Genomic DNA, 15,709 nt, shown 5'->3' with positions numbered 1-15,709 from the left:
GGCTCTTGGGGGGTGAAAACTCTTTTTTTTTTTAAATGAATAAAGCACAGATATGCATAGATTTACACAAGCAGATAGTATATTTGTGGAATTTAAATTTTAAGAAGGGTGGGAAGTTATGGAAAGGATGTCTTAAAAGGCTCCTTAAGTGGTGATAATAGGAAGAAAAAAAGGTTGAGAAAGTGAACTAGAGGGAGAGAAAGATTCATTTTGAGGCAAGAAGACATTCTGACTAACTGGGAGACCATGAGCAAGCCACATGACTTCTCTGTGTTTCAGTTTCTTTTCTGTAAAATAGGGAAAAGGGCACCTAATATTCAGAGCTGCTGGTAAAGGCCAAATGGAGTGTTGGTAATATTTCTGCTACAAAATAGGTTCTTAGGATTTTGTAGTGGTTGTTGAAGGAGACGGCCTTTGAGTTGGACCTTAAGGGAAAGATGATGATTGATAGATATGGAGGAAGGGCAACAGAGACAGGCATGAACTGACCAAAAGCCCAAAGATGTGGGAGAACACATTAATAGTCTGTTGAGTCTAGAGATCTGGAAACCATGGAGTTAGGAGATCAGGCAGTGAAGACAGGATAAGGTGGAAACAGAGGGAGTGGAGCCTAGATAAACCATCAGAGCACATGGCAGAGACAGAGCTCATGGCACTTAGTGACTGATGGGAGACTGGGCAAGGTCAGTCTTGCCTGCCAGGGCATGGGTTTACAAAGCCTGGCAAATGAATAATCCACATAGAATTTCAAGATCCCTAGTGCCAGGGTGACATGTGACTTCCCCAATTATTCTCTTTACTGGGTATCTCACTCTGTCTTCCACTCCCAGAATCCAAACACTTTCTTGTTGATCTTCTCAACGGCTACTTGGCCTAGTGCCAAAAAAAAAAATAATAATAATAAAAACAACAACAACAACAACAACAACAAAAAACTAGGTGGACATTGATAAAGGGGGTGGTAGAACAAGGGCTTAAGAGAGTCACCCTATTGGCCTGGGTCTCTCTCGGCCAGGCAACATGGCTCAGCCAGAGCAGGGAATTACAGTGTTGGAGCTGTCAGAGGCCACCGTCCCTAGATGCTTGGGTGCTCCCACAGCAATACAGCTCAGGACTCTTAGTGGTAATCGGGGTCTAGAACCAGGGCTGCACCATGAGCAAGCAATCCCCACAGACTACCATGAGCCTCCACAATACATCAACTGTGTTTAGAATCTGAACGAGTTTGTGTTCTGGTACTACCATTTAATCTTTGTGTGACTTTGGGTCAAGTGAGGACAAAAATCCCGAACTTCTCCATTCCATGGTGTACTGTTGACTAAGAGGAGGTAGAAATCAGAGTCTTTTGGGTTCTAGACACTGCTACTCAGTGTGGCCCACTTGGAACCATCATATGTCTCAGGTAAGAGATGCTGCTGATCTGGGGTCACATCTTGAGAAAGCAAGACTCTAGAGTATACTAATAGGAGAAAGAGCCATTATCACCTGCACCATGAGTTTGTCAAAGAGGAAGAGAATATGAAGTGGACACCTTGTGGGATGACTGCCCTTGCTGTCCCCAGCAAAGAGAGCAGCTATGTTTCCCTCTCCTCCATGATGAATGCCCAGGGGATAGGCTTCCCAGTACCCTGGACCCTGGGCAGAGTGGAGGGGAATCTTGGGCCCTGGGATGTCAAGGGATGAGTAGGGCAAACCGATGAAACTTCCTCTTTCTGGTCTGTCCTTTCCCTACTCCAGCCGGGATTCCCACAAGGAAGGACAGAACCATGGCTCTAGGCTTGGAAAGTTGGACATTCCAATGTGTGGGTCCTCCCCAGAGCATGGGGACTCTTACTGACCTCATGTCTGATCAGGAAGAGCCACCACACAGACTGGAAATGGCTCCCACATAGTGAATAGAGATGTTTCAACTACAGATTTTCTCCAGATGAAATGACTAACACCAGGGTACCCCCACAGGCTCTGTCTTCCCCACCACGTAAGACCCAGATACTTGCAGGCATTCCACATGTGGAAGCCAAGCCGCCACCACTCATATGTGCTTCCACAACTAGCGTCGAGCACTTACTATACGCCAAGCACTGTGCTAGAAGCTGGGAACACCAAGGCACAGTCCTTGGCTTCAGTAGCTTGTCATCTAGCAGAAAAGACAGACACAGAAACAAATGATTACCATGTGGGAAATATGGTCGTAGAGGTCCTTTCCAAATGCCCTGGGGACCCTGAGGGAGAGCCTGAAGCTGCCTGGTGAGCCGGGCAAGGCCTGACCAGGAGGGGTATCTGGGATGAGGTGTGAATTTCCCAAACTGAGAAGGGGATGGATGTATCCCAGTGAAAGGAGACGTAAGGGCCCCAGGGGGTGGACAGGCTGAGGGGTGTGAGAGGAGAGGAAGAAGGTGAAGGTTATGTTGGACAGCAAGCAAGGCGGGCAGGTCTGCAGACGCTTGACCGTCCGGATAGAATGTTTGGATTCTATCTGGTCGGCTACAGAAAGCCAGAAGACTTGGGAGAGAAGGAGAGAGGGAACATGGAAGGCAGCAGTAAGGATGCACTGGGAAGGAGAAAACCTTGCAGGAAGGTTACCGCATAATGGAGCGTGTGACCAGGTTCTGAACAAAGGCCTCAGGTAAGTCCCTCGCTTTGCTCAGCCAGTGACACCGAGGCTGTCCCCAAGCTCAGACATTCTCTGATCAACGGAGGCAATCTTTATCCGTGTGCTGGGCATGCAGGCCTCTTCTACACGTGCTGTTAATCCTCCCCACAACCCCGAGAGGCAGGGATTCTTAGCCCGTTTACAGAGGCAAAAACTCAGGACTCACTTGGGGACGGTCAGACAGCTGGCGAGTGGCAGAGCCGGGTTGGCAGGAGACCCAAAGCAATGCCTGATGTTTACCTGGGCTTTTAAGAAGCCACGGGGTGGGAGGGAGGCTCCTGGACAAGTTAGGTTTTCAGGACAGCTGTACCAAACTTAAAATTTGTGATAAAGAAAAGTTCTGCAAATCCTTATCTTTTCTCTAATGACTCTGTTTTCGTTGGAAATACTGAAAAAGAGAGTTCTGGGCTTCCCCCCCCCCACCCCCTGGCCTCACTCTCCAGGTGTTGGTCACTAACCTCTGGCATCCACAGCATTGGCTCAGCTGAGGGCGCCAGTCTCCTTCCAAGGCCAGATCCCTTCACCCTTCAGCCCGCTACCCCACCTCCATCCTGAGACTCTCACAAGCTGGTATCATTCAGAGCAGAGTTTCACTCCCAGTCCAACTCCTGTCTGGGCAATGGGATGGGAGCTCTTCTTCTCCGAGGAAGAAGTAACTGAGACATGGGCCAGCCGCTCCCAACCACGACGGAGGCAAAGGTTCCAGAAATGCGGCATTTTGCCCTCGTGGCGGCTGTTAGGCTCATAGAGGTTGGTGTCAGAAGAGAGGCTGGCCCTGGAGGTTTGTTCAGACCCCAGGACGCCCGGAGCTTTTAGAAACGGTTTCACTGTCATGCAGAAGTCAGGCAAATGGGAACTGACATTCTCTCTCATCTTCTCTGGACAAAAATCCACCTTGGATCCCGTTCCTACCGTCTAAATCCACAAGCATTTCCTGCCGCAGCAGCAGAGGCTCCACGATGACAAAAGCAGGCAAGTCTTCCCAGGCCGATGGGTTTGAAGAGTTTCTGAGACCCACCTCCCAGCTGGGCAGAGGGGAGGGCCTGCAGGCTCCAGTGGCGAGCGGGGGCGAGCCCGGGCCTTCCCCGGGCTCCGCGGTGGGAACAGTGTCCGGGGCATAGACAAGGCCGCACACAGAGGTCATAAAACAAAATTTATCTTTAATTTGTAAGTGTCAACAGCAGTACAAAAGATGGAGTGATGACGACTAGATTAAGGGTAGAGAGGACAGTCTTGAGGTAAATGAGCATAAATAGGCAGTTCTTATAGACACTCCCCTGAGGGGCCGAGGCCCCTTCATGGCATATACATTATCACCCAAAGATGGCATGTTTAACATATCAGGAAAGCACCTTGTGCAAAAAGAAAAAAAAAAGTAGCTAAGGTGCCAACATACACCAGGATAGATAAGAACAGTGTGTCTTTCAATTTTGTCTTTTCCCTTAATTATGAGGCAGAGGAGGGGAAGACTTTGAAAAGTACCACTGAAAGATTATTCAAGGTCGAGTTTATCTCACGTCAATACTGCACAACGAAATCCAAGAAATGTGTGTATGCAACAAAGCTAAGAACAATGATTCATTCCTTTAAATTTGAAGAGATTCTTTTTTTTTTCTTTTCCCATTTCTTTAATCCTTAGCAAACTTTTTTTTCCATTATCAAGAGGAGAGTGTGAGAGACATGTGATGGCAACCCTTAAGGTAATTTAAAAACTTTACACTGGACTGTACAAGATTTTTTTTTTGATAAATTATTTACATTTTCAGACTTTCAAACATATTCAAAGCAGCAATAGACACTAGTTTTTATGGTTTTTGTTTTTTTTTTTTCTAATTGCCCAAATAGTTACCAGCCATGGGCCAAGTAGGTACCTGCGTTATACATAGAATTTCTACAAAGAAAATCTGCAGTTAAATTTGCTCGAGGGTGTAGCAACTGCCCTTAGCATCCTAAGGGGCCACACCCACAGTGTTGCTAGAGGACCCAAAGCACAGTACCTTGACAACAAGCTGTAGTTGTCCCAACAGCCTACGCGAACTTTACACTTTGAAACAGCAGCCAGCATGTCAGTCCAGCATGTCAGTGAATTGTGCTGATTAAATTAACATAGAATACAATCTCACAATATACATCACAAACAAATTACAAGGTCGGGAAATAAAAGAGTTACAGTAAGATAAGTTATGTAGTAACAGCTTCTAAGCTTGTCTAAGGTAATAAAAATTTTACATGGCAAATACAATAATGAATGAACATAAATGCTAAGCATTCTAATTTGCTACGAGCCGGAGAAGGGTACCATAAAGACTGCACTTTCAAAAAAGCAAAAACACGTATGACAAAGGAAGACAAACGGAGAATGCGTATGAGCAGATCTGCAATGTGCAGCATACGAAACAGTTAAATATTTGCACATTCCCCATACTCCAAGAGCACCAGCACTGAGGCCTCACCTTATGCTTGTGGTTCTTCAGGAACAAGAAACTACTGAGCAAGACAGGTCACCGAGTTGCCGTCAAGCATTCCTATAGCCACGGACACCAGTTGGAAGAGTATCTGTGCTAAACATTACCTTTCTGCTCCCCTTACCCCCCCAACCCCCACCCTCTAGCCCTGCCCCAAAGGTACCAGCATTCCGAATACTTGTTCATGAGCTTTTGGAAAGCAGTCTGTCCCCAGAAGGAAAGATGGGATGGGGATGAGAAGGAAATGTGTTTGCATATCAATATTTTCAATGATCCTAGCAGAGGGTTATGCTCAATAGTACATGGCATCAGAAACAGGACATAATCGGCAGGAATAATAGATAGAAGTTGTTTATTAAGGAAGAAAACATGTCAGGGGGCAGATGACTTAAGGAAATGATGCAAGTGCTTCTGTAAGAGGACAAATGAGGTCATACAATATTATTATAGGTTGAGAAGTGAGCTTAAGTGCCAACTCAGACCTTAGACAAAACGTGCACAAAATCAGGCAAGGCTACAGCAACCATTCTTGTCATTTTTTCATTATAAAGGAAGACCCAGGAATAATTTCAATACATTCCTCTAGCTGCATTCTTTGTAGTTGTTGGCACTTGGTACAGGACTTCTCATATGGTTTAAAACTACTAAGTGATTCTTTTTTCCATTTCCTAATGAGTAGGTAGAGGTCAGCTCTTTGCAAAATGAGTATATTGAGAGAAGCAGCCTCTGCCTGTGGTGTGCAAGTGACCAGGCTGCCTTCCTACTGGGGGTAGCTGAGCTTCCTCGGAACAATCCAGGCTTTCAGCTAGTGCCTGTGCTCCTGGCTCGGGAGGGTGTGTGCCGAAGCAGCAGCCCAGCTTCGTAAGGAAAAGAAAGAAGCCTTTAATTTCAGCCCTAGAGCGATCACACCCTTTTCAAACACCCCAGGCTCCAGTGGGGCTAATGTTCAGGGGAGGCCAGAATTTGACAAGCTCGACAGTGCTGTGAGCCCACACCTGAATTTAGAACTTGGCCTGGGAGACCGAGTCAGGACCCTGGCATATCGAATCAGGCCTGAGGACAAGGCTGGGGAGTATCAAATACCAAGTGAAGCAAACTGGTGTCCTCCTAAAAGATCGGGCTGTATACACACACGTGAGGATGACAAATGTTTCTGCCTTCCTGGAAAAGGTGCTGCATCGCATCTGCCAAAGAAATGGAGAGACCGCCTGCCTGGCTGCTCCTGTCTGCGGACTGACCTCTTCTTTCTCCTGTTCTTTCCTTTCCTCCCCTCCTTCCTTCCTTCCATCCTTCCTTCCTTCCTGTCTTCCTTCTTTTCTTTCTTTCTTTCTTTCTTTCTTTCTTTCTTTCTTTTCTTCCTTTCCTTCTTTTCTTTCCTTCCTTCCTTCCTTCCTCCCCCAAATGGTCCATTTTTTAGGAGAGGATCGTGGGCCAAGTGTCCCTATTCTAAGTGACAAGGAAAATCCTGATCCTGTAAGTTTTTTTTAGCAACATGGAGATGATCTGTCTTTGATTTGAAGATACTGTGAAATAGGAAGCCCAGGAAATAGTTGATGAGCACTCTTTAATCTAATTGGCATGGCAGGACTTTTATTAACGGTCAATCTCAGAGGCAGACGTTCGCCTGTAGAATGGCATTCACGCTTCTTGCTATTAAATGGTCATAGAACTCCGTTATAAGATTTAGGCAGACTAACAAAAGCAAATTCACTCTCCCCCAGCTGTACTGGAAATTTAGGATGTTCAATTCTTCGAGTTTCTAGAATAAACAAGTAAGTAAAAGTCTGAGTCTGTGGACAGTGGGTTCCAAACTGAACGGGAACCCTGGAGAAGGGTTTGACTGCCCCAGCGACAGGTGGAACACTGCTCTCACTGCGGCTGCTAATTCACTATCCCCATGAGGTACAGTGACTTGTCAACTTCTATTCTGGACCAACATATATGGATAGAGAACGAAAAGGAAATACATAACTTATATCTCACTAAGTACTCATGAACCAAAAATAAATTCTATTTCTATGTTATATTTACACAATTAGAAAAATCTAAAATGAGATGGTAAAGTCATAAGAACTTTGTTTAAGCCCCACTGAAAAGAAAACGAAGTGATCCCTATGATTGTCATTCTTAATTTCCGTGCATATTTAGAGCCACACTTGGCTAATAAATAAACTGCTTACGCGCAGAATTTAGATTCAAATACAGCATCACTGTTTGACCCAATGAAAGAGACGTTTACAATCAGATCATTCCTGAATAGCCTTTCACTTTTAAGAACATGGCTAGGAGTAACTGCACCCCAGTACTGAGGCAGAGCTGGAGCTAAAACAAAGTGTTCATACACACATGTATTTTGCATAAATAAATGAAATAACAAGACATAAAAATGACTCAAATCCGGCAACTGTGAGGCAAGCCCACACGAGTCGAAACAGATGACTTTTGTTCATGTCGTTTTCGTACAACAGTTTCACATTAGTCAGAAGTGATAAAAAATACCATTTATATCCAGTGCTTATAACACTTACGAAACAACATCTGTGAGTGTGTGTGTTTTTTGTTTTTTTTCTTTCTTTCTTTTTTCTTTTTTTTTTTTTTTTTAACTATAAGCAAAATCAAGTTTCAGTCCTAAAGAACAGTCCTTTGTTCTCCACCAGCCCAGAATATTATTTTGGCATGGTCATAAAAACAAACAAAATTAACCTACTGTTCTAAATGTTTGCCTTTGTGCAAAATTAATTACATACAATACAATGCTAGCCATATAGCACTCTACCTATGCGGCAAAATAAAAAAAGGAGGAGAGAGGAGGAGAGAGCAAAAGCTAAGTCAAAGAAAAAGAGAAAAAAACACGAGTATGAAGTGAGGAGGAGAGGTATATAATCAAAAAAAAAATCAGTAAGACAATAATAAATATTCATTTTCGAGAAAAAAAAATGGCCTCCTCCTCATTTAAAATAAATGTACAAAAACAAAGTTCCAATCCCCAACCAATACTACAAACAAAACATTCCTATCAGTACCTTAATCAGCTTATGGAGAGCACTCCCAGCTAATGACACAGCCAGCAACATCTTGGCTAGACCTATTTATTGCTATTAGGTATGGCCTTGAGCACTCCTTAAATAAATATGAAGGTACATTATTTTCTTCCAAGTGACAAAATGGCTCAAGAAATCTGATGGGGCCGTTCCTATGTCCTGGTGATCAGATTCTGGGTTGTCCCATGAGGTCAACTGTCCCATTAACTGACACTTTCCCATTGAACCACTCTGGGTGAGGCTCCCTCGCCCACCATAGGCAGTCAGTCCTGGTTTCAGGAAGGTCAAAATGGCATGGCTGAGCTTCCAGTAGTTAGGAGAGGGGAATGAAACCTCACTGCCTCCCCACCCATCAGCACATCTCCAGAGAAATCCTCCTGTGTCCAGTGCTGTTAATCATGTTCACAGGGAGGCATGCCCGCCCCCCACCCATGTGGCCACCGATGGAGGGAGGGAGCCAGAGGAGCTCACCTGCCGCCCCAGGAGTCATCCGTTCCCCAGCGTTAACAGTAGGAACATCCCCTACAGGGAATGTATCTCCCCTCCTTCTCCTTCCCTATGGTTTTCTTTCATTCTCTGGATGTATCATGACTATTTGCCTCTCTCTTTGCCTTGAGGCTGTCATGTGGCTTCCTGCATCCTGGGATTTTGCAAAAACAAAACAAAACAAAAACAAAAACAAGAAAAACAAAAACCAAAACTCCCTAGGCGCGTGCCAGATGGGACAAGGCAACTCAGTGTGGAGATGCCAGCCCATGACAGCATCGCCGTGGCCTCCTCTGTGGCCCACGACCTTGGGCTTCCGTCTCGGCTGTGGACCCTCCTGCCTGGCAGTCACCACTGCTGCCCCTTGCTGCCGAAGGGCATTCAGGGGTAATGCCGCTGATGCAGATCCTACCACTGTTGCTAGACTGTATTAGAGCGGAAGTCTGGCGAAAGACTTGAGGTCCCAGAGAACCTCAGGGGCAGACCTGTTGAAGTGTAAGACTCTACACCTGTATCCAAATACACAGCCCTCCAGCCAGATAGACACTTATGTTTGAAAACAATATAAGTATTTAACAGAATCTTGTTTCAGAAATGCTTCCAGATGCTCTGGGGACATAAAATCACTATGTACACCTTTTGCATGTAGCAGGAGAAGGAGGTGAAAGGGGCTGAAAAGATCTTCAGGGAAGGAGGGTGAAAAACAAGAATTATTAAATTAATGCCAACAACATTTTTTTTCAAATAAATAGTAAGTGGACCCTTGACATTCTGGAATGAATAAATTATTTAAGAGAAAATGTGTTAAGACTGAATGTCAGGGTTAAAAGGCGAAGGGATAATGGATGTAGTGAGAGATGGTCTCAGGCAGAGAAGACCACCACGTGGGTATCTGGTGTGGTGAATGCTCTGGGGCGCGCTCATCTCAGCGCATCACACACTGATGGCACGTCAAGAGGCAAACACGATTGGGTACGTGCACTGTGGCAACCTTGTTCGTTCCTTACAATATCTTGTCTCCAGATTCCTGAGTACTTTACCATTTTCTGGAAAAAAAAATGTGTGGTTTGCTATTTTATTTTAAGATGCCAAAGATTGTCTAAGACTTCGCAGTGTCTCCTTTAAGACTTCCAAAATATGAAGATTCAAAAGTTCTGAGAAAAGTTTGGCACATTCAGAGTTTAACTCTACACGTGGAAAAATGGAATTCCGAGGCCTTTTGAATATGCTCTACATGCAGCTGCACACGCTGTGGACTTTTCTGTTTCACAATATGAAATCCTCAGTTGTTCTCTCCAATAATTCAGAATAAAAACACATTCACAACCTGTAGGCCGGCACAGCATACCTGAGTGAGAATGTTTAACCCCATCTAAAACAGTAACTTAAACCTTTATCAACATCCAAAAGGAAAAAAAAAAGTAAGACAAAAATATAAGACTTGTAAGACAGCTATGGGTTGAGATAAGTTTTCAAGTCCTGGTGTCTCATATTTAATATGTCTTCACCTAAATTAAAAAAAAAACAACAACAACAATAACAATAACGACAAAAACTCAAGTTCATGAAAAATCTGGGAAAACTTAATCTGTCTCACACTTTACGAAACAATTAAGACCATTCTGCTGATGTAATTGTGGAGCCACAAATGCATGCGGGCTCTTTAAGAACTTTTTGTTGGGGGAGGGGAGGTGAAATGTCAAAGTATTTTAATTCAGCAAACAAACACTCCTCAGTTGGCACTGACAGCTTCAGGGGCTTCATTTTCACTGCTATAGTCTGATTTGGGATCATCTTCATAGTCGTCATACATTTCCATTTCATCTTCTCCATTAATCATTTCATTTCCAGCTAGGCTCCCGCCGTCTGTCTTCATACCATAAGTGCTCTGGATGACAGGGAGGCTGGGCTCTGGGCTGGCGGAGGTGCTAGAGCAGTCAGATGTCATCTGAGGTGACGGTGTGGTTGTTGCCATAGTAATAGCACCAGGATACACAACACCTGTTCCTGTGGTGATTGGAATCTGAGGCTGCTGCCTGTATGGATTCAAAAAAATAAAATAAAACAGGGGGAAATCTGTATGTTCTTCTGGGTGGCACTCGAATTCCTCCCCCACACATTCTGAGAGAGGGCTCTGTTTGACATTCTAAGCAAACCACAGAACGGGACAAAGGTGCTCCCTGGAGGTCCTGCACGTCACCCCCGGTTGCTATGGTTGGGCATTAAGCAATACAATGGAGCAACTTATTGATGGTTTTGAAACATAAAAGCAGGGTTCTTACAACATTACATATGGCAAAGGTTGAATAACACTTGGCATTTGAAACCAAGGCTGTAGTCAATTCCAAAAGTTACATGTGACATCATTTTTTAAGATCTCCCAGGACGATAAAAACAAAATAACTGGTAGCGTGAGATATATTTTAGTGACACTGCTAAGCAGGCTCGTGTCTTCAGCTTGGCTCGAGAATTGTACAAAGGGAAGATCAAGATGAGAAGGGATCGAGTATGTCCCAGAGAGTCAGATTTAGCAAAGCATGTATTTGCTATCTATGCAAATATCTACCTATTTCTATGGCTGAACTGGAAGGGACACTCCTTTAAGGAGCTTCTATTTTCATAATTATGGAAGGAGCATCTTGGATGTCATGACTCCCAAGTCCCTGGCCTGGCACTGGGTTGGAGGAGTCAGGAGTGAAGAGCGGCGAGAGCCCTGCGACTTATCAGAATAACACACATTGCCTCATCCCAGATCCTAGCGGGTGCCAAGACTGGGTCACACCAGATCATTCTGTCATAATGGTACTCTGGTTCAAATAAACTTACCAGACCCTGTATGAAGGTCAGTCTCTCCCTCTAAAGGGAGACATTGCTCTCTGCTTCTCAATTTCCCTTGAAGCATTGTTATTGGTTGAAAGAATTAAAGACCTACGACACCTAGCTCACAGACTATGACTGAAAAAATATTCTCATGGTTGCGATATTTACCAAGCGTTCCTCAACCTGAATGGACAATAATTACCATTTAAATTCATTTCAAAGTATCACTGTAACTATCCTCTCTGAACTTCAGTTTCCAAATGTTTATGAGAGCTGGGGTCAGGGAAGTCTTGGAAGGTCCTTTCACCTTTTAATACTCATGACTTCAGGTTGATCCATCCCTTGAATGGTTCTTACTGACCCTCTACAATATCGTTAAATCTTTCTGTCCACCTCAGTCAGAAAAATATCCCGAATCTATGAAGAAGCAGCTAAGTTACCAGCCATTCTCTGACATTTCTGGAAAAATTTTCTTGGAAAGCCCAGCATGCCTTCCAGCCTGGTAGAAGGAACAATGATGGGAATGACCTAGACTCACTCTGTGAGATACTGCATGATGCTATCTTTAACTACCTCTTCCAATCCCCAGAAAGGATGACTATGATTCCTTCACCTCTGACTAATACAATATAGCAAATATTTTCATATATATTACCTCATTCAATTAACACGGCAAACCCATGAGGTATTGTCATGCCCAGGTAAGGTAAGGTAAGGTAAGGCCTTGTGTAAAGTCCTGCATTCAACACCCAGCAGAGCCAGCTTTTAAAACTAGGTCACTTGACTTGAATTCTATCACTCTCTCCTCTATAGATATTCAAGGGACAAATAGACTATGCTCACTGTGTCTCATAAAAATTCCTGATTTCTATAGATCCTGTCGGTACCCAGTTGGCACTAAGACCTGATATTGATCCGTTCTCTATGAAGCTCATGGTGACTTTTTTATTGCCTGAAGAAGATGATAGAGGAATCTAGACCTGTTCACAGAAACATCTCATAAAATACTAGTTTCCCTCTTAAAGAATCAAATTCTAAAAACAGTATATTCCGCTTCCTAACTTTTGGGCAAATTAACGCAAACTAAATTTCATGCTAGCCTGCCCAAGGCAGTGAATGCCTCATTAAATTTTTTACAGAACTTGGATAATTGCAATAAAAATATTTTTGCCTTAATCACATAATGAGTTTAGAGTAAAAACTTTTATTGCAATATTAACCCATTTTACAGATTTCCCAATTTAATAAGCTAATCTGTAACATAAACTCTACATTCCATACACTAACTAGCCAATGGTACACTTTCTTTTCATAAAGGACATTCTTTTTTCAGAAAGAATAGATGGTCAGTTTTGTAGTATTTTTTAATCAAACTATCTACATGTATTGGTCTCTTAAATAAATTTTAACTGGGCTCCTATTATGTGCTGGTGATAATGCTTAGGTGCTTATGCTCAGATGCTTTCACGTTATCTTCTTTAACCCTCACAATAAGCCTAAGAGGTGAATATTATTTCCCCTCTTTACTGATGAAGTTACCTACTAAGTTTCAGAGAGTTCAAATTGTTTGTCCAAGGCCATAGGAGCATGACAGCCAGGAGCTGAACCCTTCCTTAATGTCACAAATTCTCTACTGGATATCAAGATTAGGGTGAGGAAGGCAAGCTCACATGGTCAGAAAAATACATGGCAATATGGATCAGAATCAAACTCTTCGAAATTGGGCTCCACATACTTCACAATACTTGGACATTAAGCTGGTAATTGAACACGAAAAACAAATAAAACATGGGTACAACTTACTTTCTGGAGTGAGGCACATGATAGCCAAAAGCCAACTACTGGTGGTAGGGGGATGCCAGACTATGTCACCCACTGACTCCCTGTCTACTTCCTGCCTCATCATTGCCCCTCGTTCCTTAAAGATGTTAGCTCCTGGCTTACTGTCACTCCCTTTCCAACAATTCTGCCATAATTCTTGATGACTCCTGTCCATGGAGGTGATAATATCGACACCTTGCCATCTCAAGTTCTTGACCTCCTCTCCGTGGTGGTGCTCTGGCCCCCTTCCTGTGTCAGCAGACCTTGTCATTTCCAGCTGTAACCCCACCCCGATGTCCATTTTAAACATCCCACTCTATGACCACCACATCTTCTCTTTCTAGTTTTCTTCCTCTGAAACCCCAGTCCAACAATTCTCCCACCCTTTGGGCATCTATAATTCCTTGATCCTTCAACAAATTTTTGCTGTCCCTGTCCCTCCCCCATGTGTCCTGCCTTTACCTCTTTACCCAGGATAAATTCTGTGGTTAGTCACTGTCTCGCAGGTACTCTCCCCTCCCTTACAAGGCAAAACTTGAACTCTCTCCCTACTTTTGAGCACTCCCACATAGCTGAACTGGCTGCAGAAAAAACACACTACCATGCATACATACTAGTCTCAGATTTTTTTGAGCATGAATTTCAAATTAGCCTTCAGTGCTGTTCAGCCCTCATGTTGTACTTTTTCCTATGACACTCCCTCTTCTACTCTCCTAGATAATTATTTCACACCTTCTCAGCTCTCTTCAGATGTCCAACTTCTCCCATATCCTCACTCTCAATTGATGACCTGGCTTTCCATTTCATGGAGAAATTAGAAATAATCAGACGAAATTTTTCACAAGCTCCCACCAATCACATTTATCCATCTGCCTCTGTCTGTTCTAATTCTCTGCTTGCCTCCCTGTATTTTGAATGAATTTGTAATCCAAAGTAAAGCCAATCCTTTCACTTCTGCACTGAAACTATCTGTTCTCGCTTACGAAGGATCTCTCTCCAGTGACCGTCTCTCCCATCTGCATGATCAATTTTCCCTCTTTCCTGGATCATTCCCATTTGCACATAAATATGCCACAATCTCTCCACTTTACTTATTTTTTTAAAAAGATTTTATTTATTTATTTGACAGAGAGAGAGATCACAAGTGGGCAGAGAGGCAGGCAGAGAGAGGAAGGGAAGCAGACTCCCCACTGAGCAGGGAGCCCGATGTGGGGCTCGATCCTAGGACCCTGAGACCATGACCTGAGCCAAAGGCAGAGGCTTAACGCACTGAGTCACCCAGGCGCCCTCTCTCCCACTTTAGAAAAACAAAAATCAACAAAACTCTCTCTTGACTCACATCCCCCTCCAGCTACCACTCTATTTCTCTATCTCCTTTAAGGCAAAACTCTTTGAAAAACTGTGTATATTCATTCTCTTCATTTTTTCCACTAAATTCTTAAATCTACTTCAATCACTCCCAATATTCCACTGAAATACAGCTTGAAAAGGCAATACTACCAGTGAGCTCCATGTTGTTAAGTTCAAGAGTCAGTTCTTGGTCCTCATCTTACTTGATCTATGCCATTGGCAGCATTCGATACAGGTGGCCACGTTTTGCCTTGCTGAACTGCTTTCTTCGCTGGTCCTCTGTCCTTCTTCCTCTCTCATTACCTCTCCTTCTAGCTCCCTGGATGTGCACTCCCTCCTTATCAACCTGACATCTAAACTCTGAAGTACCCAAGGATCAGTCCTTGTACCTCGTCTTGCCTCTATCTAAATTCATGCCCTTGGTGAGCCTGTCCATTTTTCATAGCTTTGAATATTAACTAGGTGCTGACAACTCTCAAATTTGTATGTCCAGTAAGCACTACATTCCTAAATTCCAGAGTCATATATGTATATAACTTCTTACTTGATTTGGATATCAAAACAGCATCTCAACCTTACAGATCCAAAAACCAAACTCCTGATCATCGCCATATACCTCTCCTCTCAAGGGCCTTCTGATCTCGGTTAATGATCACTTCATCTTTCTGGCTGTCTGGGTCAATCCTTGGTAACTGCATGTATGTCCTCTCAAACCCTATATCCAGTCCATGAGCAAATTCTAGTGGTCCACTGTCAGGAATCCATCCAGAATCCATCTACTTCTTGCTACCTCCACCCCTACAAATCTGATCCAGGCTACCACCGACCCTAATCTGGTTTATTGTAAGAGTCTGCCTCCTTATTTCAGCCATCTCCCCTTCAAACAATACTCAAAACCGTAGAGTGATCTTTTTAAAACCTAAATCAGATCATAATACTCTTCTGCTCATGACCCTTCCATGCCTTTCCATCTCACTCATGGTCAGATTTCAAGTCTTCACAAAGGCCAAAGGTCCTTTCACAGTTTGACTCCCTATTACCTCTCTGACATCTCTGCCTCTTCCCACCTACCC

General features: G+C 43.7%; 1 protein-coding gene across 5 annotated transcripts in view; it reads right to left on the bottom strand.

Moving 5' to 3' along the window:
• Positions 1-10,114: 10,114 nt before the first annotated feature.
• LOC111149639 (SRY-box 6) overlaps positions 10,115-15,709 on the bottom strand; it is a 655,543-nt gene continuing 649,948 nt past the window's right edge. For 3 of the 5 annotated variants that reach the window (XM_022506831.1, XM_022506832.1, XM_022506833.1), the window contains one exon: positions 10,115-10,681. In XM_022506831.1, coding sequence (XP_022362539.1) covers positions 10,378-10,681 — 304 coding nt within the window. In that variant the 3' untranslated portion in view covers positions 10,115-10,377. The remainder of the gene's footprint in view (positions 10,682-15,709) is intronic. The other 2 variants (XM_022506829.1, XM_022506830.1) reach the window with 1 other exon arrangement.

The sequence above is a fragment of the Enhydra lutris genome, unplaced genomic scaffold (genome assembly GCF_002288905.1).
Source record: "Enhydra lutris kenyoni isolate GAN:26980312 unplaced genomic scaffold, ASM228890v2 scaffoldscaffold22, whole genome shotgun sequence".
Taxonomy (NCBI): Eukaryota; Metazoa; Chordata; class Mammalia; order Carnivora; family Mustelidae; genus Enhydra; species Enhydra lutris.
Note: the sequence above shows the minus strand (reverse complement) of the source record. Positions and strands in the feature narration are given on the sequence as shown.